Source organism: Lynx canadensis, chromosome D3, assembly GCF_007474595.2.
Source record: "Lynx canadensis isolate LIC74 chromosome D3, mLynCan4.pri.v2, whole genome shotgun sequence".
NCBI classification, from domain to species: domain Eukaryota; kingdom Metazoa; phylum Chordata; class Mammalia; order Carnivora; family Felidae; genus Lynx; species Lynx canadensis.
The window spans coordinates 38,005,553-38,033,427 of NC_044314.2; the positions used below are offsets into that span (position 1 = coordinate 38,005,553).

At 44.0% G+C, this 27,875-nt stretch overlaps 1 protein-coding gene and 1 long non-coding RNA gene across 7 annotated transcripts in view; one reads left to right on the forward strand and one right to left on the reverse strand.

The window, feature by feature from the left end:
* Nucleotides 1-27,875, reverse strand: part of MAPRE2 (microtubule associated protein RP/EB family member 2) — a 158,916-nt gene that overhangs the window by 7,000 nt on the left and 124,041 nt on the right. For all 5 annotated transcript variants that reach the window (XM_030292303.1, XM_030292300.2, XM_030292304.2 and 2 more), the window contains 2 exons: nucleotides 4,292-4,431; nucleotides 58-216 (listed from right to left, as the gene is read on the reverse strand). In XM_030292303.1, the coding sequence (XP_030148163.1) occupies nucleotides 58-216; nucleotides 4,292-4,431 (299 nt within the window). The remainder of the gene's footprint in view (nucleotides 1-57; nucleotides 217-4,291; nucleotides 4,432-27,875) is intronic.
* LOC115498706 lies at nucleotides 20,426-27,500 on the forward strand. Of its 2 annotated transcripts, none has more exons than XR_003963924.1 (3): nucleotides 20,426-20,756; nucleotides 24,639-24,789; nucleotides 26,984-27,500. It is a non-coding gene; the product is annotated as an uncharacterized LOC115498706 (long non-coding RNA). The 2 variants fall into 2 exon arrangements; XR_003963923.1 differs by having other exon boundaries at nucleotides 20,434-20,756; nucleotides 24,675-24,789.

Genomic DNA, 27,875 nt, shown 5'->3' on the forward strand with positions numbered 1-27,875 from the left:
CCTTGACCAAGAACATCGCTTTAGAAGCCAAGAGTCAAGGGCTCTCCTCACACTTACGTGTTCTTCCGAAGCATAGAGGACTTCCATTAGTCGCTGCACGAGGTCGTCGTTTTCCTGCCCATGCTCTTGACAGAGTAGCTCAATCTCTCTCAACTTGCCAAAGTAGAAATCCCTTTCCTTTTCCACACCTTCAAGGGCAAGTTTTAATGAATGTACCTGCAAGGGAGTGAGGGTGGAAAGAAAATTCCCCCAAAATCCAGTAAAAAAAATGTGACCAACTACACCTGCCTATAACATGTGAAACATGCAAAGACAGATGTGCCAAAATGACTCCTAGGCAATGGAGCTTGAGCCTGGGCCACAACGTCCAACTTCAACAACACACTAGTCCTTCCCTCTGCCAACTGAGTGTTCATAACCACTGTCCGAGGGATTGTTCTGCTCAAGGTGGTTGCGTCCAGACCCTGAATGAGCTTTCCTCCTCTCTTAACACAGACTAGGGCACATCCTTCTACTCTGTCCAGCCTCTGCAAAGAGGGGAAGCAGAGCACTGTGGTTACTTGAGATGTATTCTAAGGACCTACTTTCTTCAGGTAACCATATTTTGTTGTGGAGCCCTTCGTAAATGTTCCTGAGCCACACTAGGCAAAGTCTTTCTACTGAGAAACTGGGTCTTAGCTCCATGAGGGAAACTGGGCAAGACTGAAAGCGTGGTTCAGTGGATCTGTTTCAATTCCTCTGGTTCTAGCTTTGGGGACATCGCAGGAAATAGGGGGAAGACTACAAGAAGGAAGCCCCATTCCCTCCGAATAATAGCCCTTGTTCCCTTTTTCCCTGGGATGCTGGTTCCAGGACCTCCCAGGGCTGGGTGGCCTCTCACAGTGATTACGGAGATGGCGCCAGGGAAGGAGCCAGCAGTGAGGCAGTGTCACCCGGGCTGAAGGAAAGCTGACAGTGCCCCACTCCTACGAGCACAGTAGCTACAGGCCTAAACCATGACCCTGTTCCTGCTTCCCGAGAAGCCCTTTTTTTTAGCCCCTTGTGCATTTATATTTACACAGACAATATTTGTCAGGAGGTAAATTGAATCTTTCATGGTCTCCATCAGGTGAAATCTCTCATTCAGTGTATTAAAAAATCACCCTAACGGAATTTCCAAAAATGACATTTGGAATGGGAAATTGTCTTCTCTAGTAATCCTGGGCCTTTGGACATGCTATTTATCAAACGCCTACCAAACATCTGCAGTGTCAGTCCCCTTCCTGCACACCCAGCGTAGGCCTTGGGGATATGGCCCCTCAGAGTTCACCTCACTGCCTCCCTCACCCGCTGCTCAAAAAGCAGCTTTCCCTAGCTTTCACTTTTATTTTTGATGATGCTATGGTTGGGATATTTCTAAGAAAGGAAGGCAACCAGCAGCCTCAAGTCCAGGAAAAAGAAAACTTCCCTTTTTCTAGAAATCCTTCCTTGCTTTACAACAAACCACCCTCCTCCCCAGGCTTGGCCACAGAATCCCTCTGAAGCCTGCATTGGTGCCAGTGGACAGATCTCTGGCAGTTGAGGAGTCTTGAGTCTGTCAGCGCTCCCTGAAGGAGGCAAGAAGGGTCTCTGGAGTACTTCAACCCATGGAAACTAGGTTTGTCTGCCTCTCGAGGGTGCTTTGGTCTGTACAATGTGCAAAGAGCTGAGGCTTTTGTAGAAATATCCACTCCAGGTTGGCGTTGGGTGGTATTCCAGATCGCCAGGCAATAGATACACAGCTATAGACATCCCTGGTCAAAAGTGATAGAGGCCCAAGTATATGAGGATAGCCAACTGGCAAAGGAGAGTCCATGTTCACGGTCACACTCATGCAGAGTGATGCCACCCGCACCCTCATGTATCAAACCAGAAGCCTAAGTGGTGGAGAGGATGCTGGGGATGGGCCCTTCAGTAAGTCAAGAGGGAGAGACAAGAGGGGGGACGTTCTCTTCTCCCAGTTCTCCCCTCCCTCAGCGTCTGCACACTGCATGTCCTCCTAGGGAGGCCGCCCAAGCCCCAGCATCCATCCAAGCCAACTGACGCCCACTCTCCAGCCCCCAGGGGTCCCTGAGTGCAGTGGTGACTCCACCCTACTTCCTGTTTGCTAACCCACTTGCCATAAATGGCCCCTAATTATTTCAGTTATGTCTTTTTCTCCCCTTTTGATTCATTTCTATCATTGGAATTGTCTAGCACAGTAGTACTTTTATAGCATGTCATGGGAGACTGCCTGAATAGAGGCAGGAGGCCAAGAAAAGTAGAATTCTTCAAGTTTATGGCACTCGTCACTTTCTCTATTACGACATGTAATTCACTCTCCAGCCTAGGCATTTCCTCGTCCTAGAGTCCTGAGTCCCAACACAGCAATGCCTCTGCGGCTACCCATCAGCTTTAGGGAGCCACCCTGCAGGTTACAAGGGCAGAAAATGGAGGGGGCAATAATAGATAACCATGCAAATGGGTCTGGGTAAGTGTTCAGTAAACAGTTGAATGAATGCTCACAATCTGGGGTGTGTATAACCTTCGCTCTGAGGGACTGGGGAGGGGAAGAGATGGGCACACTCACTCCTCCTTGATGTAAATGCATCAGGGGATAGGTGGGGGAGTGAAGCCCTTTGGAAGTAATAAAGGAATTACAGGACCATTGGGAAGTTCCTTTCTTCTCCCTCTCCCCTCTCTAGAGTGACATTTTGGATGGTAGGATGAGGTCTGGGTTCCTTGGGGATGGGAGGCTCTTTGTGTAAACGGACAGCTAATGAGTGTAGAGCCAGCCCCAAGGAGAGGCAGTGGGTCTGGTGGACTAAGGCTGAATGGCAGAGGGGCAGGAAGGGGCTTGAGGTTTCTGTGTGGTTATACTTTGGGTTGGAAGTTTGGAGACCAGGGTGTGGTAGAGGGGAAACAACAGGGAGGAGAGAAATCATGACAAAACATGAGATAATCAAGATATCAAAAGAACTTGGGTTTCTATGAGAAAAGGGTTATAAATCTAAAGCATTATAGACCCACGCCTGAATCTCTTTAGGTCTACTCTGATTTGCTCTGAGCCTTAGGCATGTGGCCCGAGGCTCATTATGGCTGTCGTACCTGCCTTTTATGTGAGAAAAACTCATTACTGGGAATACCATATGGGCTCAAACTGAGAAAGAGCAGGTAATTAGAACATTCCAGAGTTTCTAAATCAAAGTCCTGCCCATTGGATAACTTAAGGTTTCACTATTTTCATTAAAGTGATCAGAACTGTAAAGAAATACCCTAGCTAAGCAGCTGCCTGCTTTTAAACTAGATTCTTGATTGCAAATATACAATTATCTCAAAAATGGTTTCCAGACTCTTGCTGGCTCATCAGGAATCCGATTAATCATTGGGAATGGCCCAGCCACTTGGCTGGGAACAGCCTAAGAACCTTGAATAGAGGCTCCTCTCCGGGTAGTGGGAGTAGCCAGGATAAAAGACTCTGCAACTCAGGGTCAGGGCGGGTGGCTTATTCAGTGGGCCTCATGCTACCAATCGTTTTATTACCTCTAAGCTACATATAATCTCAGGCAAAATTAGCTATCGTTAGGTAGAAAGCATACCTAAACTTTTATATGGAAATTTTCAAAGGCAGCAGAGCTAGATCTACCATAACCATGAAGAATGTTAGACGAAAAGGAAAGTTCTTCGACTTCAACCACAACCGTGGCCTTCTGATCCCCCAGTATTGGGGTCAGTGCTTCTGTGGCATCAAACATCTGCTGTCGTGGCAAGCATTAGGTTCTCGCTTTCGTTTGCACGATCACCTACCCCGTACAACTGCTGTAAGCTCTGGGGGGGGGGGGGGGGTAGAGTTAGCTATCTCACTACCATTATATTAGCACCAAGTACCAAGTCTGTCACACAGAACAAGCTTAACAAATAGCTTGTGCAGGAAAGGAAGGAGGAAGAGAGACTAAAGTCATGAATGCTATCTCGACCGGCCAGAAGTGGGCAGACAGTCCAGAGTCTGGCCTGGAGCTCCGGACAGGCACTGAGGTGTGGGGGAGGGGGATGCTGCCTACAAACCCGCATTTACCTGGGGCTGAGTCATCTGTCCTTCTGTCTTAATGTACAGCTTTGGGATTTTCGACTAACGTCTTATATTCCTGGCGGACCGCTGGTTCCATCCGCCTGAACGATTCCTTTCATTCTTAATCATTTGGAACCAGATTCCCTCACCTGCCCTCCCTTATCTCAGGCCTACAGGTGTTTGGTCCCTCCCCTCTCAGAGACAGGGCCAGGGCTGAGGGGTTACCTGTTCATTAAGCTGTATGACCTGTGTTTCTAAATCTTTATCAGATTTGGATGCTGAGCCGCTGGACGAAGCCCGTTTGGCTGATGAGGGACGAGAAGGTGTAGATCCCGGCTTAGATGCCGGACTTGATTTAGCCGCACCTGAAAGTAACCAGAATAGATTATAAATACGGGCAACATTAGAAATGCTTTTTAGATACACTGCAGATGTATAAAGGAGTTACTAAGAAGTATAAAAGCTATCCCCAAGGACTCTTTCCAATCACAAAAGTAGCCTACATACACTTAGAAAAAGCACCGACATTAAAAGGACAGTGCCATCTTTGGCAACTTATTTAATCTTTCTGAGTACTTTCCCCCCCTCAAGTTAATAGGAGATTAAGCTGTCCTTTGTGCCTCTGGTGAGAGAAGAAAAACTGATTTAACTAAGAGATTTTAAGATTTTTTTTTTTAAGAGGAAAGGTTCTGAGATAACCTCAAAGCATCACCATAGTTGAGTTTCTAACAAACAACAAAAAAGAGTTTATAACAGATGAATACTTTAGAAAAAAATTCAGAGCAAGTGTAGGTTTTTTTCTCTTTTGTTTCCTAGTTTAGCCACTGAAAGCGCCTGGGAGCAATGACATCTCCATAGCAGCGTGTGCTCCAGGTGCCTACGTCCTGGTGTCTAAGTTTTATTCTGCAGTAAGAGCTTCTTGAGAGATAGCAGACTCCGTGGGTGGGGCAGGAAAGGTATGGCGTGAGCCTGGGACACCTTCTTGTGTCGCAAAGCAAGGATGTGCTCAGGACTAAAGTCAATGGGAACAGGGGCCAGTTTGAAGGTGCTTCCAGATAGCCACAGCTGGGACAGTTTTATATGTCAAAAGTGTAATGGCTCTCATGTGCTAGAACACACTGAATAAATAAAACTCCAGTCTATAATGACGGAGAAAGGAGGGAGGGTATAAAGATCTTTACAGAACACAGCTAGTAAACGTAGAAGAAATGTTAGAACTTGAAAAATCACGACAATTACAACAAGCATAACTGATCCAGGAAAGGCTCAATGACGGACTCTGAAACGTTAAGTGGGAAGTCTGGAGGGAAAAAGACATTCATGTGTGTCAAGATATTGGCCTAGGATTTATTTACTACAATGGAAGAAAGATACGCCTTTACAGCAGGGGCGGAGCGGGGCGTTGTCTGGGGCTCAGCATCGTAAGTAATTAAACAGCATCACTAATGATGATAGAAGCTAGGGGAAAGAAGGTCCTTGACATCAGGTAAGAGCTCACCCACCAGAAGCTCAGCTCCTAATAGGTGATCACAATCTAGAACATGACACAGACATAGGCAATGGCTTCTGCAGCCAAAACAGAAGCAACAAGGTAGATGTGGTGATATTTACACACGTTGTGGATTAAGAAATTCAGGGTCATTACCCACGGCCCACCCAGGCCCTTTTACTCTGAACACAGTCTCGACCATGTGGTAGCTCAGGCTGGTGGAGAGGCTCCTCTTATGTATTTCCATTAGCCCTGTTCCCCACCACATGCCGCACACTCTTCCTCCAGAAGGCTCCGGGAACACAGGGGCCAGTGTTCATCACCTTTGCAACCCCAGTACTTAGCACCATGCTGGGCTGAACCGGTATTTAGTGAAGGTACAAATGTTGAAATAAATACATGAACAAGTAAATACAACGTGGTTATGCGGTTTCCAGTCTCAAGGTTTATCAGCACCAACAGATCAGAAACAGGCAGGGGGTTATGAAGCCAAGTGTACTGACAGCAGTTACAAGTTTCGACTAATCTCCTAATTACAAAGTGGCAAACAGGAAGAGTTCCGGTGCCTGGAGTCATCAGTTATAAACATGAAGTCATACGCCCCCTCAGGAAGCACTGACAACATCATACCCTTTAAAATCCGTTACAAAGAAAAGAGAGGATTTTCTTCTAAAAATACAGGGAAAGGCCTAATATATTTTAAAATGAAACATTAAATTGGGAAGGACTTAAAATATTTGAGTATCCGAAGGTAAATCTTCAGGGACCTGGAAACCTGGCCCATGCAGAAGACCTTCCCAAGGATTCTAGAGAGCTGATGCTCTGCTTCATTTGTGATTCACATCAAGTTGCAAGGACCCTTCATCTCTGCAGGAGCCCACAGAAAACACTCCTCGAACACCACTTCCAGCCCCACTGGCCAGGCTCTGTACAGGCCACGCCGGCAGGGTAGAGAAAACCGTGTGGATAACAGCAGAGGAGGCAGGGTGAGGACATGCTGACCTGGCAAAGTGCCTCCTCTGAGGGCAGCTACCAGCCAGCCTCGCTGAGGGAGAAGCTTCTGAAAAATCAAGTTACTTCAGGCCTTTTTATCAGCAATACGTCGTATTTTAATATCCATCGTTTCTGACAGAGAGCAGCTTCCAGAGGGAGGTTCAACACCTCTTATTTACTAAATACAGGTTTACCCGGTACCTACCACGAACCACGTCCCACTGGAGATCCCTGCTCTCCAGGAGCTCACGGTCTCATGGAGCGACAGCTGTGGACAAAGGCCCCGGGCACGGCCACACTCACCGTACCCAGGGACAAGGCGGTGTTCCCGACCACATGACCACAAAGCATGATTCATGCTGCGACCCCCTCGCCTCAAACACTCCTCTTCCCCTCTGAGGGACTAAGTGTAGCGCCCTGCAGATGTCCACTTGGACGATGCCGCTCTGGGAGGCCGCAGCACCTGTCCCCTGTAACCGCACAGCCGTTTGTGCCTATTCTCCCATTCCAGTCTACAGGTAGGGGTTGCATCTGTTTTACCATTTAATGTTCCCAAGGCCAAGCTCCATGCCTGACCTGGAGGCCACGCTCAACAGACGTTTTTATCAATAACGTTAAAACCACTCCAAGGAGAGGTATCTATCCGGGTCAACAAACCGGGGAGAGCTCAAGGGGCTGAGGCCAATGTCCAAGTCACTGACAGCAAGAGCTGGCAATACGTGAAGGAGACCAAACAAAACATCATCAAGTTCCCCCAGAGAGCTCCTACTTGGTTTTCAGATCCTCTTCTGTTATCACCTGGGCCCTTCTAAAATTTTTTTTTTTTTCAACGTTTATTTATTTTTGGGACAGAGAGAGACACAGCATGAACGGGGGAGGGGCAGAGAGAGAGGGAGACACAGAATCGGAAACTGGCTCCAGGCTCCGAGCCATCAGCCCAGAGCCTGACGCGGGGCTCGAACTCCCGGACCGCGAGATCGTGACCTGGCTGAAGTCGGACGCTTAACCGACTGCGCCACCCAGGCGCCCCACCTGGGCCCTTCTAGATGGAACCAGGACAAAGTTCACGTAGGGAAATCGAGTCAGTAAGCATTTAAGTCTGAGTAGGCAGGGGCAAGCTAGTTTGTACCATGCCGTCCAAGTCAAGGCCATGTTCATTACCTCTTCTGAAGCAAACAGCGCCCCGCAGAAGAGGCTTCCCTAGAGTGCGTGACCCACCCTGGGCACTTCTCCCTAAGCAGGGCGGTGGCTAGAATGTGGCTCGTTGCAACAGCTGACCTACGTTCATCAGACACTCATTCTCACACCCTGCCCTATCCAGCCCCACGTAAACTTTAAAAGAAAAACACGGAAGGAATAGAAACCTGACTGCTTGTAAAAGCCACTACTAATTATATTTTTAGGACATCATCAAATGCAGCTTGAGAAAAAACCTGAAATGAAGTAAAAGTGGAAGGGTCGTGGGCAAGCCAAAGCCCCCTGCGAGATCAAGTTATCAGGAAGGGAACTATGAATAAGCAGAGGAAGCTCGCTGGGGAGGAACAGGGGGCCACAGGAGACCCTACGTGGCTCCCGGGGGACAGGCCGGAGCTGCTGCAGTGACTGATGCTGCAGCGGCAGGTACGGCTTCTTCCAACCCTGTCTCATGGATTCTGTCCAGGTTGGCTGGGGTGCACAGTCCCCATCTTTCACCTGGTACACATGCATGCAGCTTGTGGCTCTCTCAAGATGACAGAGATGAAAACAATGGAATCGCCTCCACCCCGCCCCGGACAGTCACTCACAGGCTGGAGAAAGGAATGGAAAATAAATCTGAAAAACTGAGTTAAAAGAGGAAGTAATTAGTATTTGAAATTTAAAATCAGGGGTTTTGAAATTGTGATTAAATTGTTTGGAAAGAAACTGATAACAAAGGGAACATTTATGTCTAATGAACAAGGTGTGAGAGGGCAGTGCTAGTCAACTGTGCTTTTATTTTTAAATGTTTGAGTGCACGTGCATGCAGGACAGGGGCAGAGAGAGAGGGGGAGAGAGAGAATCCGAAACAGGGTCTGTGCTGTCAGCACAGAGCCTGACGTGGGGCTTGATCCCGTGAACCATGAGATCGCTACCTGAGCCCAAATCAAGAGTTGGACGCCTGATGGACTGAGTCACCCAAGTGTCCCGTCAACTGTGCATTTACACTGCTTGTAAGGGATGAAGAAATTAAAGAACAGGAAGGCCGTACAGAAGATCTTAGTATCGTCAGAGGTTTAAAGTTTTAAAACCTAGACAATTCAGCATTAAACTAAAAGCTCATTTTTCGAAAGAATATAAAGTGAGCTCTTTAAATCATCACAAGCTATAATCTGATGTGGAAGTAATCTACCCCTCACGGCTATTTTTCACATTGAGAAATACTAAATAGTAAAATTCATAAAAGTAAAAATGAAGGCTTTTGTTCATTCTATTTAATGATTTCATGGTTTACTTTTTAGAATAGTAAACGATATCCTAAGGTATATGACACCCATTAGACTGTTAAGAACTGTATTTTTGTTTATTTGCTCTGAAAGTCTTGCTGTCTTCTTTCAAGCAAACATACTCCAAAGTGTACCCAGCTTCTGGGGTGCCAGATATTATTCTGCCATTTACCTGGGCTGCTAGAATAAGGATGTTATTAGAAAATTGTAATTATCAATATCAGCAAATTTAACATTGATCTATTACTTTTATGTAAGTTACCATGTAGATTCCAATTTTGTGAAATGACCCAATAATGTCCTGGATAGCATCTATCCTGGCTTCAGATATTGGGGTCCTCAGTAGCTGCCTTCCTGCTTCCTAAGAACGCACCCAGGGCCATGGTGACTTCACTTCTGTGCCATCCCATGCTTCTGTGCTCAGTGATGCTTACATGAAAAACATTTACATAAGGGCTTTTAAAGAGAGTGCAGCTCCTTCAGCTATATGGCAGATATTTTTTTTTTCCTCGCAGCTATCAACCATTCCAAAAATTTTTCTGAAGCTGTATTTGATGTCCTGAAAACATAATTAGTGGTAGTCCTGTTTTACAAGAATTTTTTTTTCCCTCAAGCTTTTCTCTCTCTCCCTAATTTTCCCTTTCAAAATAAAAAGGAGTTTCAGAAGCAGAGAAAAATAGACATAAATTCTGTACAAGTCCCTGTAATTCTCTGACTTTACTCACTGGATATGGACGTGATTTACAATGCTAGTCTTTGAGCAGTTGTGTCTTAATTAATGCCTTTAGGATTTGGTGTATAAATATGATTCTAAGACATTTTAACCATAGTTGTAAAAAAACAAAGAGTAGCCTTATTCACTGTCTTAGTGAAGCCGCAGCATCACTGTGTCTAATGTCAATAATTAGTAGCTTAATGTTTATGGAAAATGCTACATTTGGGCCATATGAGGCCCAATGAATTCATAACGATGAAGCAAAGAAAAGCATTGTACTCGGCTTTATCCTTCATGGCCGGAGCTCTGATGGAATTTAAACATTCTTCTCACTTAATCTGCTGTATTCCTTCTGCCAAAGTCATAAACAGAGGAGCTAAAAATATGACATTAAAACTGTTGACAAGAACCACAGAGACGTTAAAAACATGTGCACGCGTGCATACACGCTCAGGAGGCAACTGATCTTCTGGTCATCCCCAGCTTCTTCCCTAATGTGAGAGCGTATTCCCCTCCACCCCCGGGTCCTTTTCACTCAGTTAAAAACCCCACAGAGGTGGGGGCTGGGGAGTAGGTGAAATAGGTGAAGGTGGTCAAAAGGTAGAAACTTCCAGGTATACACAATGAGATACCAAATCACACCTGTCAGAATGGCTAAAATTAACTCAGGAAACAACAGATGTCGGCGAGGATGCAGAGAAAAGGAACCCTTTCGCACTGTTGGTGGAAATGCAAACTGGTGCAGCAGCTCTGGAAAACAGTATGGAGGTTCCTTGGAAAGTTAAAAATGGAACTACCCTACAACCCAGCAACTGCACTACTGCGTACTTATCTCCAGGATACAAAAATGCCGATTTGAAGGGGCACAGGCACTCCAATGTTTATTTTTATTTCTATTTATTTGTTTTTTTAAGTTTGTTTATTTTGAAAGAGACAGAGATAGCGCAAGTGGGGCAGGGGCAGAGAGAAAGACGGACAGGGAGAGAGAGAGAGACAGACAGAGACAGATACAGAGAGAGAGGGAGGGAGGGAGAGAATTGCCAAGCAGGCTCCACACTGTCAGCATAGAGCCCCATGGACTCAAACTCACAAACTGTGAGATCATGACTTGGGCGGAAGCCAAGAGTTGCACGCTTACTGACTGAGCCACCCAGGCACCCCTCACCCCAATGTTTATAACAACACTATCAACAATAGCCAAATTATGGAAAGAGTTCAAGTGTCCACTGACCGATGAATGGATAAAGATATGGCATACATATACAACGGAGTATTACTCAGCAGTCAAAGAGAATGAAATCTTGCCATTTGCAACAATGTGGATGGAAGTAGAGTGTATTTTGCTAAGCTAAATAAGTCAGTCAGAGAAAACAAATATCATATGATTTCACTCATATATGGAATTTAAGAAACAAAACACCTGAACACAAGAAAGGAAGGAAAAATAAGATAAAAACAGGGAGGCAAACCATAAGAGGCTCTTAAATACAGAGAACAAACTGAGGATTGCTGGAGGGGAGGTAGATGGGAAGATGGGCTCAATGGGCAATGGGCATTAAGGGGGGCACTTGCTGGGATGAGCACTGGGTGTTATATGTCAGTGATAAGTCACTAAATTCTACTCCTGAAACCAATAGTACACTATGTGTTAACTAATTTGAATCTAATACAAAAAAAACTTCCCGTTACAAAGTAAGTCTGAGGAACTCATGTACAGCAAGGTGGTTATATGTAACACTGTATGTTTGAGAGTTGCAAAGAGAGTAGATCTTAAAAGTTCTTATCACAAAAAAAAATATTCTAATCATACAGTGACAGATGTTAATCTAGACTTATTGTCGTGATCATTTTGCAATATATACAAATATTCAATCATGTTTATGCCTGAAACGATTATGCTGTATGTCAATTATGCCGTATGTCAAAAGCAAAACCCCACAGACCTGAAACATGACAGAAGATGCACTGTACCTACATTGACTGGTTATTTGTGGATGATCTGCCATCACTTCCTTATCCTTTTTACCTTGGTCAACAGATTTTTTTTTTTTAAATCTTTTAATTTTTTTTTTCAACGTTTATTTATTTTCGGGACAGAGAGAGACAGAGCATGAACAGGGGAGGGGCAGAGAGAGAGGGAGACACAGAATCCGAAGCAGGCTCCAGGCTCTGAGCCATCAGCCCAGAGCCCGACGCGGGGCTCGAACTCACGGAGCGCGAGATCGTGACCTGGCTGAAGTCGGACGCTTAACCGACTGCGCCACCCAGGCGCCCCAACAGATTATATTTTTTAACTGGGAATGGGAATGAACTTGGTTAAAATAAAAGTAAATAAAGCCACTGCTGGGGATAGAGTATAGGGCTGGAGTGACGCGAAGATGGAGCTCCCACACCAAGAGGGTTTCCTGAGTGCCGAAACGGACACCAGAGTGGCCATACTGAAGTATGACCGACTGCGCCCCCACCCTTCTCACGGCTTCGGGGTCTGACCCTTTTCTTGGAAAATGGCTCCACGCCTCCCCTTTGTAGGCTCCTAATGCGTTCTCTGAGGGCAAAACAAAGGAAAGTGCCTCTGCGGCCAGAGTCCAGTCCATGTGGAACGTCAACGGGGGCTCCCGGATGCTCTGATTCAGCAGGTTATTAAGAGGCTGGTTCGTATATTCTGAAATTACTAGTTCACGGCCCTTAGGGCTTCTGTCACCAGTGCAGCCCGCGGCCAAGTGCGGCTCTTCCTTCTGGCCACTTTAGGGTCAGCTTGTAAAAGTGGGCAGCCCCTTTTCTGAGCACCTTGGAGCCTAGCAGAAAGCACACCAGCCGTGTGGGCATGGGGATCGGGTATGGAAGTGGTAATCCTTCGGCTTGCCCTTAAGGAGGCAGTGGCTGAGCTTGGGGCCCGGTCGCCAGGTGGCCTCCACGGCAGTCCGGGTGCTGCTACCTGGACCCCTGGACGCCGAAGACCGCAAAAGTAGTGCCTGTTTCCCAGAGTCAGGAACAGCACAGGACAGGTCCTTAACAAGAGCCTGACACATGGTAGGTGCTCGATAAATGTGAGCTCACATTAGTAGTGCTGTTACTCAGCGAATATGATCCGACCAATGATGAAGTACACAGGTTTCCCATTTCCAGACACTAGCAAGATAAAAACTAAAGTGCTAAAGTAGTAAGAACATCAGACTCTCTTTCAAGAAATCTCTATAAAAATTTTAACCCATAAACCAACAGTGGGCACCAAGGCCTCGGTTCTCCAGTTCCATTCACCCTCTCTCTTGAAAATCAGCAAGCTGGAGTCTCTGTGCTCCTTCTTAAATTACCCTGACTCATTCATTCAAGCAGCCAACATTTACTGACCTCCTACTGTGTACCTGGCAAGCTATAGGCAGTTGGGATAAATCAATGAATGAAACATAGAAAATGCCTTTGTGGAATTTACATTCTAACAGCAGAAATGAGATAATAAACAACATGATACATTAGTAAGTGCCATAATAAACCGGCAAGCAAATGCTATGGAGAAGAGACCGGCAGAGCAGGGCGAGGGTGAGCAGCCTCTGCAGTAGCAGCTCCGGGTGTCTGAGTGCCCAGCATGTGTCTTTCTCCAGTCTCAGCTCTGCAGACCCAGGAGCCTCCCATGGGCCTCACTAGACCCAGGTTCCCTCAGAAGGACAGGGGTCAAGATCACGGAGCCCTCTTGATGCGAGTCCTGCCGCAGGCTAGCAGAGACATGAGGCGAGACGTACGCCAGGCCCATGTGGCAGTCACCCTGACCCGCAAGTCCTGTTCCTCACAGAAGCCTACGTCTCTTGTGACAGCTCCAGAGGCATAACCTTCCAGAATCCCTGAAAGAGACTTGCCAGGTGCAGGAGGAACCCTTACTTCCAGGCCTAAGAAAGTCAGATTGGAACAGAGGCCTGAGAGGGGTGAAGCCGGTGCCCTGGACAGCCCAGGAGCAGAGCGTTCCAGGCAACGGCAAGGCCTGATGCCCACACGAAGGCCCTACCTCATCTGGGGCAGGGGCCAGGTGGAGTGCTGCCGCAGAGCAAGCCTGGGCCAGTGCAGGAGGGGGCAGATCGTCGGGACTCAGAGGCCGCAGTCAGGAGGTGGGCTTTCGTTCTGAGGGGAAAGGGAAGCCGCGGCAGGGTCCCGAGCTGAGGAGTGACATGGTCTGACTGCTGTGTGGAGAATGGGCTGCAGGAGGGTGAGGGCAGAGGCAGAGAGGGCAGAGGCAGAGTGGCCAGAGAGGAGGCCACTGCCGTGATTTTCCTGGTATGAGTAGTGAGTGCTCAAGACGAGTCTCCTTTATGGTAAATCATTTACAACGCGCCAGTTCAGAAAGCCCCATCATGTACCCTATAAAATAGGCACCAAATGTCTGGCTGTTTTATACGGCTTCCATTTTGTAATGTTAACAGCAACCTAAAAAACATTTTGTGATCAATAGCACCTGCTATTGACTCTGAGAGGAAGGCTGAAGAAAAGTAGGCGGTGACAAGGGCTATGAGTCAGCGTGTGTCCCTCCCAATTCACTCCTCAGGGTCATTACACAGTGTGATAACTGGTTCTGCACTGGGAGCAAGCCAGGGAACTACACTCAGAGTGAGAGGCCTGGGATGGCGTGGCTGCCTCTGCACCCAGAGCCTCAGAGCCTGAAGGCTCCCCTTCCCCGGCCAGGGGTCACAAAGCCTGCCCCCGCGGTGGCCAAGAGGACCTGAGCTTGGCTGGCCAGCATGAGCACTCAGAAAACTGAATTACTTCTGCCCTGGTTACTGTCCCTGCTGGAGATGATGTGCTTATTTTTAGCCATCATGTGATTCTCCAGTATTTTCCAGGCTCTGCCTGAGTCACTATGGTTTCTGAGAATTTTTCATAGTGGGAAAAAATGCACAGAACTTCTCCTCTTAGAATGGCTCAAGTATTAAAATAGCTAACTTTTGAATAGTTCTTTGAATGTGGCGTGTATTTCCTTATGATAAACCGACTCTTCTCACATCTTGGTAGGTAATTAAGGGTGCTCTGAAACACATTAGGTGCCGAGCAATCACTGTCTTAGTCCAAATTCTCATTTTTAACTTGTCCTCAGGGCAACTTCTCTCTAGAAATGGCAAGGATCCCTCACTCCCACGAAAACGATACACACCAGAATCCCAACAAGTTAGGGAGGCGCCCCCTTGCCTGTTTACTGCAGGAAGAAGAAAAGCTAGTGGGTGAAACAGCCCAACAAACCTAGCCAGACCATCAAGAGTTAAAACACACAGGCATCACCATGACATCGCGGCATCACTGTACTCCTGGCATACAGCAGCCCTTCAAGCCAAAAGTCTTCAAATTAAGATGGCTATTGCGTAGGAACACGAGCACTCAATACTTCATGATGGACAGATACAGTCCTGACTCCACTGTCAAGACCAGTATTTTAGGTTATTTTTCTGGTGGTGGCAAGTTGACTGTGCTCCATTAACACGATCTTCCCCAGACTCCCTTGCAAACAGAGAGATGTGGTCTGAGGCCACAGAGCTGGAGCTCAGGGAGGCGAGAACCAGAGCTGAGCCTCATATGAATCTTTTACTACAACTGGCTCCTGGCTCCAGCTTCTCTACTTTCACCAACCAACCACCAAGCCAGAAAAATGTGCATCGTATATCCTTGGCCAACCTCCTCTCCTACATGGTTTGTTGGAACAGCTTCTTAGCTAGTCTTCTGGACTGTAACTGTGCCACCCGCCATGTATTTTCTACACCAAACAGCAAACTTGTGCTTAAAACCTTTCAGTGACTCCCAACTGTTCCCTTTAAAGCATAAACCTCTGTGACTAACAGAACCTATGGTGACCTCCTCTCCCCAATAATCTTCACCTCCTGGTATTCTAATCTTTGTATAGTCCCTTCCTCTAGAGTATGGGTGCGGCCTGTGCCTTGCTTCTAAGCAACAGAATATGACAAAGGTGATGGGAGGTCGCTCTCATGATTACGGTACTCTACAGAACTCTGTTTGGCTAGCATACACACCAGAGAGAATCCTATGGGTCTAGAAGCAGCAAGATGCCACGTAAGCACCCATGCTGGAAAAGCCCATGTGGCAAGGAAGCGCAGGTGGCCTCTGGGAACTTAGAGCAGCTGCCACCAGGAGACTGAAACCTCAGTTCTGCAGCGTCAAGGAAACTGTCACAACCCGAGAGCTCTCCCCAGTTAAGCCTCTGATTAGACCACAGCCCCAGAAGATACCTGGATTGCTGCCCGGTGGGATCCTAGAACACAGAACACAGCTAGGCTCGGCCTGGACTTCAGAAGGTGTAAGACAATAGATGTGTGTTGTTTTAAGCTGCTAAGTCTGTAGTAGTTGTTTTGCAGCAACACAGTCTGAATATCACCTCTCCACTCATTATACAAGGGCCCCACTCACCTCTGCAGCTTTATTTCGCAATACCCATGCAGAATAACACACACTTTACCAAATACAGCATATTCTCTCTTGACATCGATATTCTACTCTTTCTGTTTGCAGTGCTCTTGTCCATACTCTTAACCTGGCTAACTTCTACTCATTCAGTGACTCGTCGTCAAAACCCCTATTTCCCCAAGAAGCCTTTCTAGAATCCACAAGACCAGCTCTGATGGTCTTCCTACACAGGAAGCACAGACTGTCTGATAGCACAGACCTCACTTTGTTGTTATTGTCTATTTATTACCAGGTTTTCATCACAAGACTGTAACTTCCCTGAATCATGATGTGTCTCCAGAACTTCTTACGGTGCCCTGACAAATATGTGTTGAGAGACTGAATGAAAATCCAAGCAAAGCTTTCATAAAAAGAGCAACGACTCCAGCAAACAGGAGCTGTTTAAGAAGGTTTTTTTTCTGAGCTACTGTGTAGTACACCATATACTATTTCCGCAGCTACAGTACAAGGGGCTCCTCAGGTGATAGAGAGGACTGGAGAGGATGCCGAAAATAGCCATACACGTGGGCTTCAGTGCTGCATCTTCCTGGATCCAAATGGACATGCTGTGATTCAATTTAAATCAATTCAACAAATTCTAAATGAAATTCTTCAAAGTAAAACAATGTTTCTCTTCCTGCCCAACATACCAAGTGACAAAGAATGGCACCAATAAGAAAAACAGACCTCGTTCTGCCATCTTGGAACCTGTGGAGGGCTGCTGGGAGCAGGACTCCTAAAATGACAAGTATGTCTGGAAGGCTGTGGTCCAAGGCCATTTTTGCTGGAGAAAGCGGGGTCTCCAGAACCAGAGAGAGCACAGAGCTCTTCTTAAAATTGAAGATGTTTATGCTTGAGATGAAACAGAACTGTATCTAGGCAAGAGATGTGCTTATATGTACAAAGCAAAGAAGAGCACAGTGACTCCTGGTGGCAAACTGAACAAAAACCAGAGTAATCTGGGGAAAAGTAACTCGTGCTCATGGAAACAGTGCCGTGGTTCATGCCAAATTCCAAAGCAACCTTCGTGCTAAAGCCATTGGCCACAGAATCCATGTGATGCTGTGCCCTTCAAGGATTTAAACTTACTGTAAAGTAAATAAAAGTGTACATTTGCTCTCTTACGGGGGGCAGGGAGGGAGGAAGAAAAAAAGAAAAATAGGTCCATGGGTGACCTGTGATACTCTGTTTACGGAAATGGAGAATAAATGCTAAATCATTGCCTCTGAGACCTCCTAAGTTTTGTCGTGAGGCGGAGAAGCCAGATGCCAAGTTATTATTCCAACAGAGGGAAAAGCGATGACGGGAGTAACACGTGGGATTTAGCACAAAACCAATGAGTATTTCAACATACCCAGGGAGCAGTGAAAATGACCCAATACCAGTTATGAAAGGAATCAATGCTGTTTAAAAGAGGCCTCGATGCTTTACTTCCCAGTGCAGGCGGGACAATAATGGAGGCCATTGGTCCTCTCCTGCAAGGCCGTGAGTGAGGGAACAGAGCCCAAGAGGCCAAAATACATGTCAATTGTGTCTGAAGGGCTTACTCTTCCCTTTGAAATCACCTAGACCATCCATTCAGAGAATGAGGTCAATCCAAGGGTTAAGAAATCAGAGATGAGGGATCCCGCTAATCCAGGACCCAGTATCCCAGGCTTCACGTACATGTCTGCTTCCAGGCTGCGAAGAGGCCTGGAACAAGTGACTCAAGGTTTCCTGCTTTTACAAACCTATACAAAAGACAGCAACTCTCACCCAGAACCTGCTGCAAGGATGAATGAGAATGTTTTTAAACTTGAAGAAGCAGCTGCTAGTTTTAAAAACAAAAACGGAGGTCATTCAAATGCAACAGCATGTGCTCTGGTTCCAGCCTTTATGCCACTGCAGAGACTTTCATTTCCTCCACACACTATGCAATTTGAATCTGGTTTGTGAAAATGTACTGTGATTCAGCATAGTGTAAGGAGAAGATCAGAACATAAAACAAGACCACATCCATAATATTTCAGAGGCAATATAATGGTTTAAAGAGTAGGCTTTGGAATCACAAGGTCAGGCTTCAAACTCTGGGCCCCCTGTTTCTTTTTTTTTTTAATTTTTATTTAAAAAAACTTTTTTTTTTTTTTAACATTTATTTATTTTTGAGAGAGGGAGAGGGAGAGAGAGAGAGACAGAGCATGAGTGGGGGAGGGGCAGAGAGAGAGGGAGACACAGAGTCCGAAGCAGGCTCCAGTCTCTGAGCTGTCAGCACAAAGCCCGACGCGGGGCTCGAACTCACAGACTGTGAGATCATGACCTGAGCTGAAGTAGGATGCTTAACCGACTAAGCCACCCAGGCGCCCCTGGGCCCCCTATTTCTAGTGTATGACCCTGGAAAGTTACTGAACCTCTCTGTGCCTCAGTTTCCCCACCTCTACAACAGGGGTTATGGTTGTAGGTTTTGATCTCTAAGCTTTCAAATATTCTAGTTTTACAGAAAACTAGGTCAGGGTTTGATTCCAAAAAGCCAAAATAACTAAAAGCTGTAAACTGAATTAGCAAATCCTCTATCAAAGATGCAGTCTCAGTAAGCAAGCACATCGGATGGCCATGAAAAATGCATGGCTGTTCCTCGGACGAAGGCCCTCAGCCTTGTCCACAGATACTGCCAGAAGATTCCTATCCAAAGCTCCTGAATTCTTCATGTCTCTGTTCCTCACTGTGCTCTCAATATTCCAAACTCACAGATATTCAGTATCCTGGCAAGGCAGAGCACTGCTCATATTGTATTGCTGTTTATTATTACAGGTTGAGAAATACAGTTTTAACTATTGTTTGAGGAGAAAAGTATCCTAATGCCCAGTGGTGTATCTTATACATCTTACATAAGACAGATGTATAACTGGAGGAACAAAACTACCAACAGCCTTCTGCTTCCCATGAGCAGCCATTACCTGCTTTGCAGCTTAGCAGTGGGATGGTTTCTTAATATGAGGAGGTCAAGGGGATGCAATGCTGATACGGGGCAGGGACTGAGTGAAAGATACATCATTCATAGAACAACCGCTAGCATTTGCTTGAAGAGAATTCTTGCTAATTATGGGACTGGTAAGAAAAATGCACCTCTTCCTTGTTTTGAGTTGACATTACATGATCTCTTAAAATGAATATTTGATCCTTGAAGAAGTAAGCAGGTATATGGAGGTATAGTTTGTGGTTAGGTGACTGAGGCCTCTGAGAACAGTTAACAGCAGGAGCATACCGGGAAGGTGCAGAGAACAAATAGGCATGACTCATCCTGATGCGGAGACCACAAAGGGCCAAGGAGGATGCCTGTGCATACCCTACGGCTCTGAGAAGTCAAATGCTATCAAGGACTGGTCTGGTCTAAAGAACAGACAAGGGAAAATGCATTTCTTGGAATAAATAATGGCTTTGGGGTGAGAGCAACATTTGTGTTTAAAGGGCAGACTGTTCTCAAAAGGTAAATGAACACATATGTTTTGTCAGTAGTAAGGAAAAGTAAGTCCTGCATGAAGGCACAGGCCTGACACCAAGGTCAGGACCCTCTGAGTGAAATTTAACTTCGTGGGTACTTTTTACGTGGACTCTAATTGAGTCCCTGTTAAATTAAAAACATCAGAACACTTTGGAGCAATACACCAAAAGCTTCCATGTCCACAACAAAACATTACAATGTCTACGATATAATCCAAAATTATTCAACATACAAAGATCCAGGAAAATGTGACACGTTCTCAAAATCAACAGATGCCAATGGTGAGGTGATCAGATGGTGGCATCAGCAGACAGGAGCTTTAAAGCAGTTATCAGAACCATGCCCAGGGAAGTGAAGGATGTTCACAATAAATGAAAGGTAGGCAGTACCAATAGAGAAAGAAAAAAAGGGAATTAACAACTGAAAACATACAAGGGTTGAAATTTTAAAAATGCTCAATAGAAGGGAAATGACAGAGGACAAAGAGGGTAAACCTGAAGATGTATTAATAGAAACCATCTAATCTAAAGAAGAGAGAGCGTGCTGAGAAAAAGGTGAACAGAGCCTCAGAAACCCGTGGGAGAATTTCAAAAGCTCTAACATATGGATAAATGTGTCCCAGAAGGACAGAGAGAATGGAGCTGAAAAATGGCTGAAAATCTCCCAAACATGGTAAAAGACATAAACTCAACAGATTTAAAGTAGCTTAATGAACTCCAGAACAAGAGAAATTCAAAGAGAACCATGATTAGGCACATCCCAGTCCCACTAACTGAAAACCAAAGATAAAGAAACTCTTGACTGCACCCAGAGAGGAAAAACATGTTGCACATGGGGAAGAACGATTAGAACAAGCAAGCCCTTCTCATCTCTGGAGGCCATGGACACTGAAACGACATCTTTAAAGCACATAAAGCAAGATCAGGTGGAATTCTTTATCTATGGAAATTTTTGATCGTGAAAAAAAGACATTTACAGAAGAAGGAAACTGGAAGAACTTGTTGCCAACGGACCTGCTCTATAAGAAATGCTAAAGCAAGTTCTTCAGTATGAAGAGAAATGAACTCAGTAGGGAACTCAGAGCTTCAGGGACGAATGAAGGCGACTGGAAATGGTAAAAGGTAGGAATGGGGGGAAAACCCACTCTTTTTTCTCTCAATTTCTTTTAAACACACACGATTGCCTAAAGCAGCACTGCCTCCTAGAAATATGTTAATCAGTCAATTAAAAAATTTTTAAGATGTGAAATGTAATGTATGCAAAAATACATATAATATATACAGATTATAATTTCTACATGTAATTAATAAAACTATTAGAGATTTTGTATTCATTTTTTTCCATACTAAGTCTTCTACATCCAGCATGCATTTCATACATACAGCACATTTCAGTGCAGAATAAGCACATTTCGAGTGCTCAAAAGCCACTTATGAAAACAGTGTTGGTCCAAAACAAAAGTTGTAACATTGTCCCGGGGGATTTATAATGTATGTGGACGTAGCACATGTGACAAGTGTAATAGTCATACAAACTATATGGGACAAACAAAAGTGGGAGGAAGGGTTGCCAGGGTTCTGCATTTTACATGAAGAGAAAATACAATTTTTAAGTACACTGTGAAAGTATATATATTGTAATTCTTAGAGCAACCACTGAAAAAATTAATGCAAAGAGATATAGTTAGAAAGGCAATCAAGTAAGTTGGAATATACAATATCTGAAAAATCCAGAATATGGATATGGCAACTAAAGTGCAAGCAACCAAAACCACAAGTGGGACTACATTGAAGTAAAACGCTTCTGTACAGCAAAAGAAACCATCAACAAAGTTAAAAGACAACCTAGAGAATGGGAGAAATATTTGCAAACCATATATCTGATGAGAGATTAATATCCAAAATACATAAAGAACTCCTACAGCACAAGAGCAAAAAAACCCAAATAACTCAACTCAATTAACAATTAACAAAAATGGACAAAACATACAGAGAAGGACAGATAACATACGTTTTCACTCTTATGTGGATCCTGAGAAACGTAACAGAAGACCATGGGGGAGGGGAAGGGAAAAAAAAAAAGGTTATAGAGGGAGGGAGCCAAAACATAAGAGACTTAAAAACTGAGAACAAACTGAGGGTTGATGGGGGGTGGGAGGGAGGGGAGGGTGGGTGATGGGCATTGAGGAGGGCACCTGCTGGGATGAGCACTGGGTGTTGTACGGAAACCAATTTGACAATAAATTTCATATTTAAAAAAAAAGTGAAAAAATGGACAAAAGACATGAATTGACATTTTTTCAAAGATATATGGAAGGCCAATAGGTATATGGGAAGATGCTCAACATCAGCATTCATTAGGGAAATGTAAATTAAAACCACAATGAGAGTGGGGCACCTGGGTGGCTCAGTCAGTTAAGTGTCTGACTTCGGCTCAGGTCATGATCTCACAGTTTGTGAGTTTGAGCCCCAAGTCAGGCTCTGTGCTGACAGCTCAGAGCCTGGAACCTGTTTCAGATTTTGTGTCTCCCTCTCTCTCTGCCCCTCCCCTGCTCATGCTGTCTCAAAAATAAATGAGCATTAAAAAAAAAAAAAAAAAACAACCACAATGAGATATCACTTCATGCCTATTAAAATGGCTATCACCAAAAAGATAAGAAATAACAAATACTGGTGTGGATGTGTGTAGTACACAAGGGCACCCCTGTGTACTATTGGTGGGAATGTAAATTGGTGCAGCCACTAAGACAACAGTAAGGAAGATCCCAAAAAATTAAAAATGGAATTACCATATGACCCACCAATTCAATTTCTGGGTATTTATCCAAAGGAAATAAAAACACTAACTCAAAAGGTATCTGCACCCCCATGTTCATAGCATTATTTACAATAGCCAAGACATGGAAACTACTTAAATGTCCAATGATGGATGTATGGATAAAAAAACCGTGGTACACACACACAGTATTTTTAGGCCATAAAAAATGATGAAATTCTGCCATCTGCAACAACATGGAAGGAGGACCTAAGTGAAATAAATGAGACAGAAAGACAAAGATTGTATGATCTCACTTACATGTGGTCTCTTTAAAACAAACACACCAACAAATAAACTCAGTAAAAGAGATCACACTTGTGGTTACCAGAGGCAGAGAGCAGGGAGAGGTGAACTGGAAGGTAGCCAAAAGGTACAAACTTCCCGTTATCAGATAACTAAGTACCAGGGATGTAATGTATAACATGATGGTGACCGCTAACACTGATGTAGGATCTGTAGGAAAGTTGAGAGTAGATCCTAAGAGTTCTTATCATAAGGAGAGATTGTTTTCTTCTTTTTTTATTGTATCTATATGAGAAGATGGATGTTAGCTGAACCTATTATGGTAATCATTTCACAATACATCTAAATCAAACTATTATGTTGTACTCATGAAACTGATAAACGATGTAAGTTATTTCCAAATAAAACTTGAAAAAATAATCATAAAAAATCCAGAAGACAACAGGAAAACAGAAAAAACAGAGTGGTAGACCTAAATCCAGCTAAATCAACAGTTACATTAAGTTGTAACAGACTGGAGAGTCCAACGTCCAGAGATTATGAGGATGAATAACAATGCAAGACCCAATCACATGCTTTTTATAAGCCGCACACTTTAAATATGAGCTCAAAGACAGGTAGAAGTTTAATGTATCATGGGGAAAGATATACCATGCAAGCAGTAAGCATAAGAAAGCTAGCATGGCTGTTTAGTATCAGATAAAATAGACTTCAAGACTAAGAGTTTTAACGAAGATAAAGAGGGACATCTCATAAAATACAAAGGTCAATTCATTGGAATGATTTAGCATAACAATGTATGTATCTCACAACAGAGCCCCAATACAGGACACAAAAACTGAGAGGAAGTAAAGGGAGAAAAGACAATTCCACAATCAATGTAACACCCTCTTCACAGCAATTATTCGAACTAGACAGAAACAAAAATCAGTAAAAGCACAGAGGATCTGAAAAACACTATCCACTCACTACCTTGATCTGATATTTCTAAAACGCTACGCAACCAACAACTGCAGAATACATATTCTTTTCAAATGAACAAGGTATACTGACCAAGCGAGACCATATTTTGGGCCATAAAATTAAGGTTGGAACAAGGACAAAATCACTATACACTGCCACATTTCACCGCCTCTCCTAAAAACACAGAACAGAAACTTTTTGGGAAATTAAAAGCAACTCTTTTCTCCAAAGGAGGTGACAGGCAGCGCTTACTTAGATTACAGGTGCTCAACAAATGTGTAAACACTTAAATACACCAATAAACATGAACACCCTGTTAAGATTATATGAACAGCCTTAGAGAACCCAAATTAAAGTTAATTGGGAGAGTATTTACATATTCAATAGTTTTGGAAATACACTGTTAGGATTTATTTCTATTTACATTTGGGGATTTAAGTGTGATTGTGCAAGTACTTTATTCTGTTATACTTCTTAGGTTGCTTCCTTTTTGAAACCATTTTTCTAATATTTCTATTGATCTGATTTTAAGGCTGGAACACTCAAGTCCCTGAGGAAAAGAGAAAGCACAGCCTCAATTTCCATAGCAACTCTAAATCCATCACATTATATTTGTATATGAGAATTTGATTTAAATATATTAATATATGTGAATTTGCAATGTGTCTAAGCTGTAGTTGCCATAGGAACTACAACTTCAAATTCCCTTTTAAGTTTAGTAAATGCTCACACTTGACAACGGACTCCCGCCCCCCCAGCTATCTTGAGTTGCGGATATGGCTCACTGCAATAAGCTTACAAACATCATGACTCACAATGATAGATGCACTTAATAGGTATCTATCATTATGGAAACAGATTTTTTTTTCAATATATGAAGTTTATTGTCAAATTGGTTTCCATACAACATCCAGTGCTCATCCCAAAAGGTGCCCTCCTCAATACCCATCACCCACCCTCCCCTCTCTCCCACCCCTCAGGAAACAGATATTTTAATACATGCGCCTCATTGGTAGATCAAAAGCAACTAGAGATGCAATGCTTCACAACGCAGATGTCAGAAGACTTGCCAGGCAGCCATTCACCCTTATGTGACAGCCTCTGCTTACGCTGAAGCTTGTTTCAGTCCAGGTAAGTCACCCAACCGCACTGACACCGATGGGCTCTATGGCTTCTCGGAATCTACATGAGGACATTTTGGATCTGTACTGAAATGGCAGAAAAGTCTGGTACATTCTCATGACAACTGAATGCACCAAGTATGTGGAGTGTATCTAGTTTATAAAAAAGCAAACAACCCATGGTGCAGGCCTACAGAAGTAGTCTGTGCGATGAAAAACATTATTATTATTATTATTATTATTATTATTATTATTATTATTATTTTGCCAACGTAGACAGTACTTTCTTAAGTGGAGAATCCATTCCAGGATCACATTTCCACTCTAATAGGGGCCCTTTGCCACTTATCACTGCTCTTAATGTATTATAGTCAGGACACGCAAGTTAATTTGTTATTAGCCTACAGAAATATTTGGGGAGAGAGAAATGCACTGCAAAATCAATCAAGTATTCCATGGCCAAATGAAAAAATAAAGACCATCTCTTGCTTTCAGTTCTACCAGCCATTGCTCGTTTCTACTAATGCAGATGGTTGAGAAATGACAAGGCTTAGAGGTGGAGGGCGCCTGGATGGCTCAGTCAGTTAAGCCTCTGACTTTGGCTCAGGTCATGATTTCATGGTTCGTGAGTTCAAGCCCCACATCAGGCTCTCTGCTCTCAGCCGAGAGCCTGCTTTGAATATTCTGTCCCCCTCTTTCTCTGCCCCTCTCTCACTCATGGTCTCTCTCTCTCAAAAAAAATAAACAAACATGGAAAAAAAAATTAATTGGGCGCCTGGGTAGCTCACTCAGCTAAGCGTCCAACTTCGGCTCAGGTCATGATGTCACAGTTTGTGGGTTTGAGCCCTGTATTGGGCTCTGTGCTGACGGCTCAGAGCCTGAAGCCTGCTTCAGATTCTGTCTCTCTCTCTCTCTTTCTCTCTCTCTCTCTCTCTGCCCTTCCCCCACTCATACTCGGTCTCTCAAAAATAAACATAGAAAAAAAATTAAAAATAAAAAAAAGAAATTACTGATAGGACATCACTGTTGGGTAACTGTGCTATCCATCTGAGAATTCCCAGAGAGCTGACCCTCACCTCATCATTAAGCACTTAAATTTTGGGTAGACAAAATCAGACTTGTGAAGAGAATGGCTTTGAATGGCTTCAGACCAGAGGCAGGTGACCAGTTTAAAGACTGTAAATAGTTCATGGGGGAGATGATTATAAACAGAATCTTAAGTATTGGAAGGGAACTCTGAGTGGATCAATTAGTGTAGGCTGGTGTCCTAGTGATCCTGAGGGTTAAGGAGAGGCATGGAGCTATCTGATCGTCTAATAAAGCATTCAGGCTGATGGGCTGTTTAGTAAGGTTTTCTGAAGTTGTTTCGGCTCTTCTTGTACTGATGCTTGTACTTTCTATTGCAGTCAGTCTACTCCTTGCCCTAATAAGTTATGTGCTGAGAAACCATATCCCTATGTTTGTTAGAATTACACTTTTGTATCACAGATTTTAGAAGACATTTTGGCTTATATTTTCTTGGCTGTATTCCCAAGAGCTGGATACTGGACCTTGAGAAAAATGAGGTCTCACTGTATTTATAGGAGTCTTTCACCTATTATAGCTTTTAAAACAGTGTTCTACATGCGATGTACACCTTGCTATAATTTTTTCCACAGTATAGTTTTTCCACCTCACAATGTCCAAGAGACAGAACCTATTTTATTAAAAAGGGTATGACTCGTTTGACTTTTGAAAATATCCTTTCTCCCTGATTAAGACCAATGAGGTGAATGAACATGGTCAAGGTAACAGGAACATGAATCTTTTTTTAAAAATTGTTTTGTAATGTTTGTTTATTTTTGAGAGACAGAGGACAAGCGGGGGAGGGGCAGAGAGAGAGGGAGACACAGAATCGGAAGCAGACTCCAGGCTCTGCACTGTTAGTACAGAGCCCGACACAGGGCTCAAACTCATGAGCCATGAGATCATGACTTGAGCCGAAGTTGGATGCTTAACTGACTGAGCCACCCAGGCACCCCAGGAACACGAATCTTAAAAGAGCTACTGCCTCCTGGAACATTAAGAACCTTATTTATTAAAAAAAAAAAAAAAAAAAAAAAAAAAAAGTAAAAACCCTATTTATTACCTGTTGACTTTAATGTGTTTTCTGAGCTCTGTCACCCAAGAGGTTAAGCTCTGGAAGAAATCTGTTTCTCTTCCAGGTTCACAGACATTCTATCAAAATGGCACACGTTTCTCTGTGGCTTCTGTGAAAGACCAATGGAGGAAGTGCTAGAAAACGAGGCCAAAGCAGCACCGTGGGCAGTGGTGCAGATTCAAGGACACACTGTGATTGTGGAACAAAAATGTACTTCTGAGGCCTGTCCAATTTCACTACTAAACACTTGAAGAAAAAAAGTGGCAGCTGAGTTTTAAGATGAATCTGTACATCAATAACAGCTATAGGAAAAGACCCCAAGACCAGAAATGCCAGCTACCATGGGTCTCGCCTCTCCCCCCATGTCTTTAACTCCAGCTGCCCACCAAAACCCCTGATCTGGACAAAACACACCCCTCTTCTACCCCATCTCTACACTGATCCAACTTTCTGACCACACTTAAAGCCCAATTTGAACTGCTATAATTTTTTGTTCCCCAAACTCCTTGTGGCCTTTTACCCAACCTCTCCCCAGCACTTCTGATTGTTTAAATAATAAAATAAAATAATAAAATAAAATAAAATAAAATAAAATAAAATAAAATAAAATAAAACAAAACAAAACAAAACAAAACAAAACAAAACAAAACAAAACAAAACAAAACATTCCCCTGCCTCTCTAAATCTTTATCAACACTCTTGACCTTATTTTCTTCCTCCAGCATCAGGGTCCTGCTCCACAAGTTTCCCCTCCTTTTTCCTATCATCAACTAATTCTCCTCCAGGGACCTTTCTCCCATCTTACAAACTTGCTCACTGTGCCTTGTCCTAGAAGCAAACAAAAACAGATCAAGGACACTACCATTCGCCTTCCAATCTCACTTCTCGATGCTGTCTGCTTTCCCCACAACTAAATGTTTTTCCTCAACTTTTTTCCTGACAAACTTGGTGAAGAT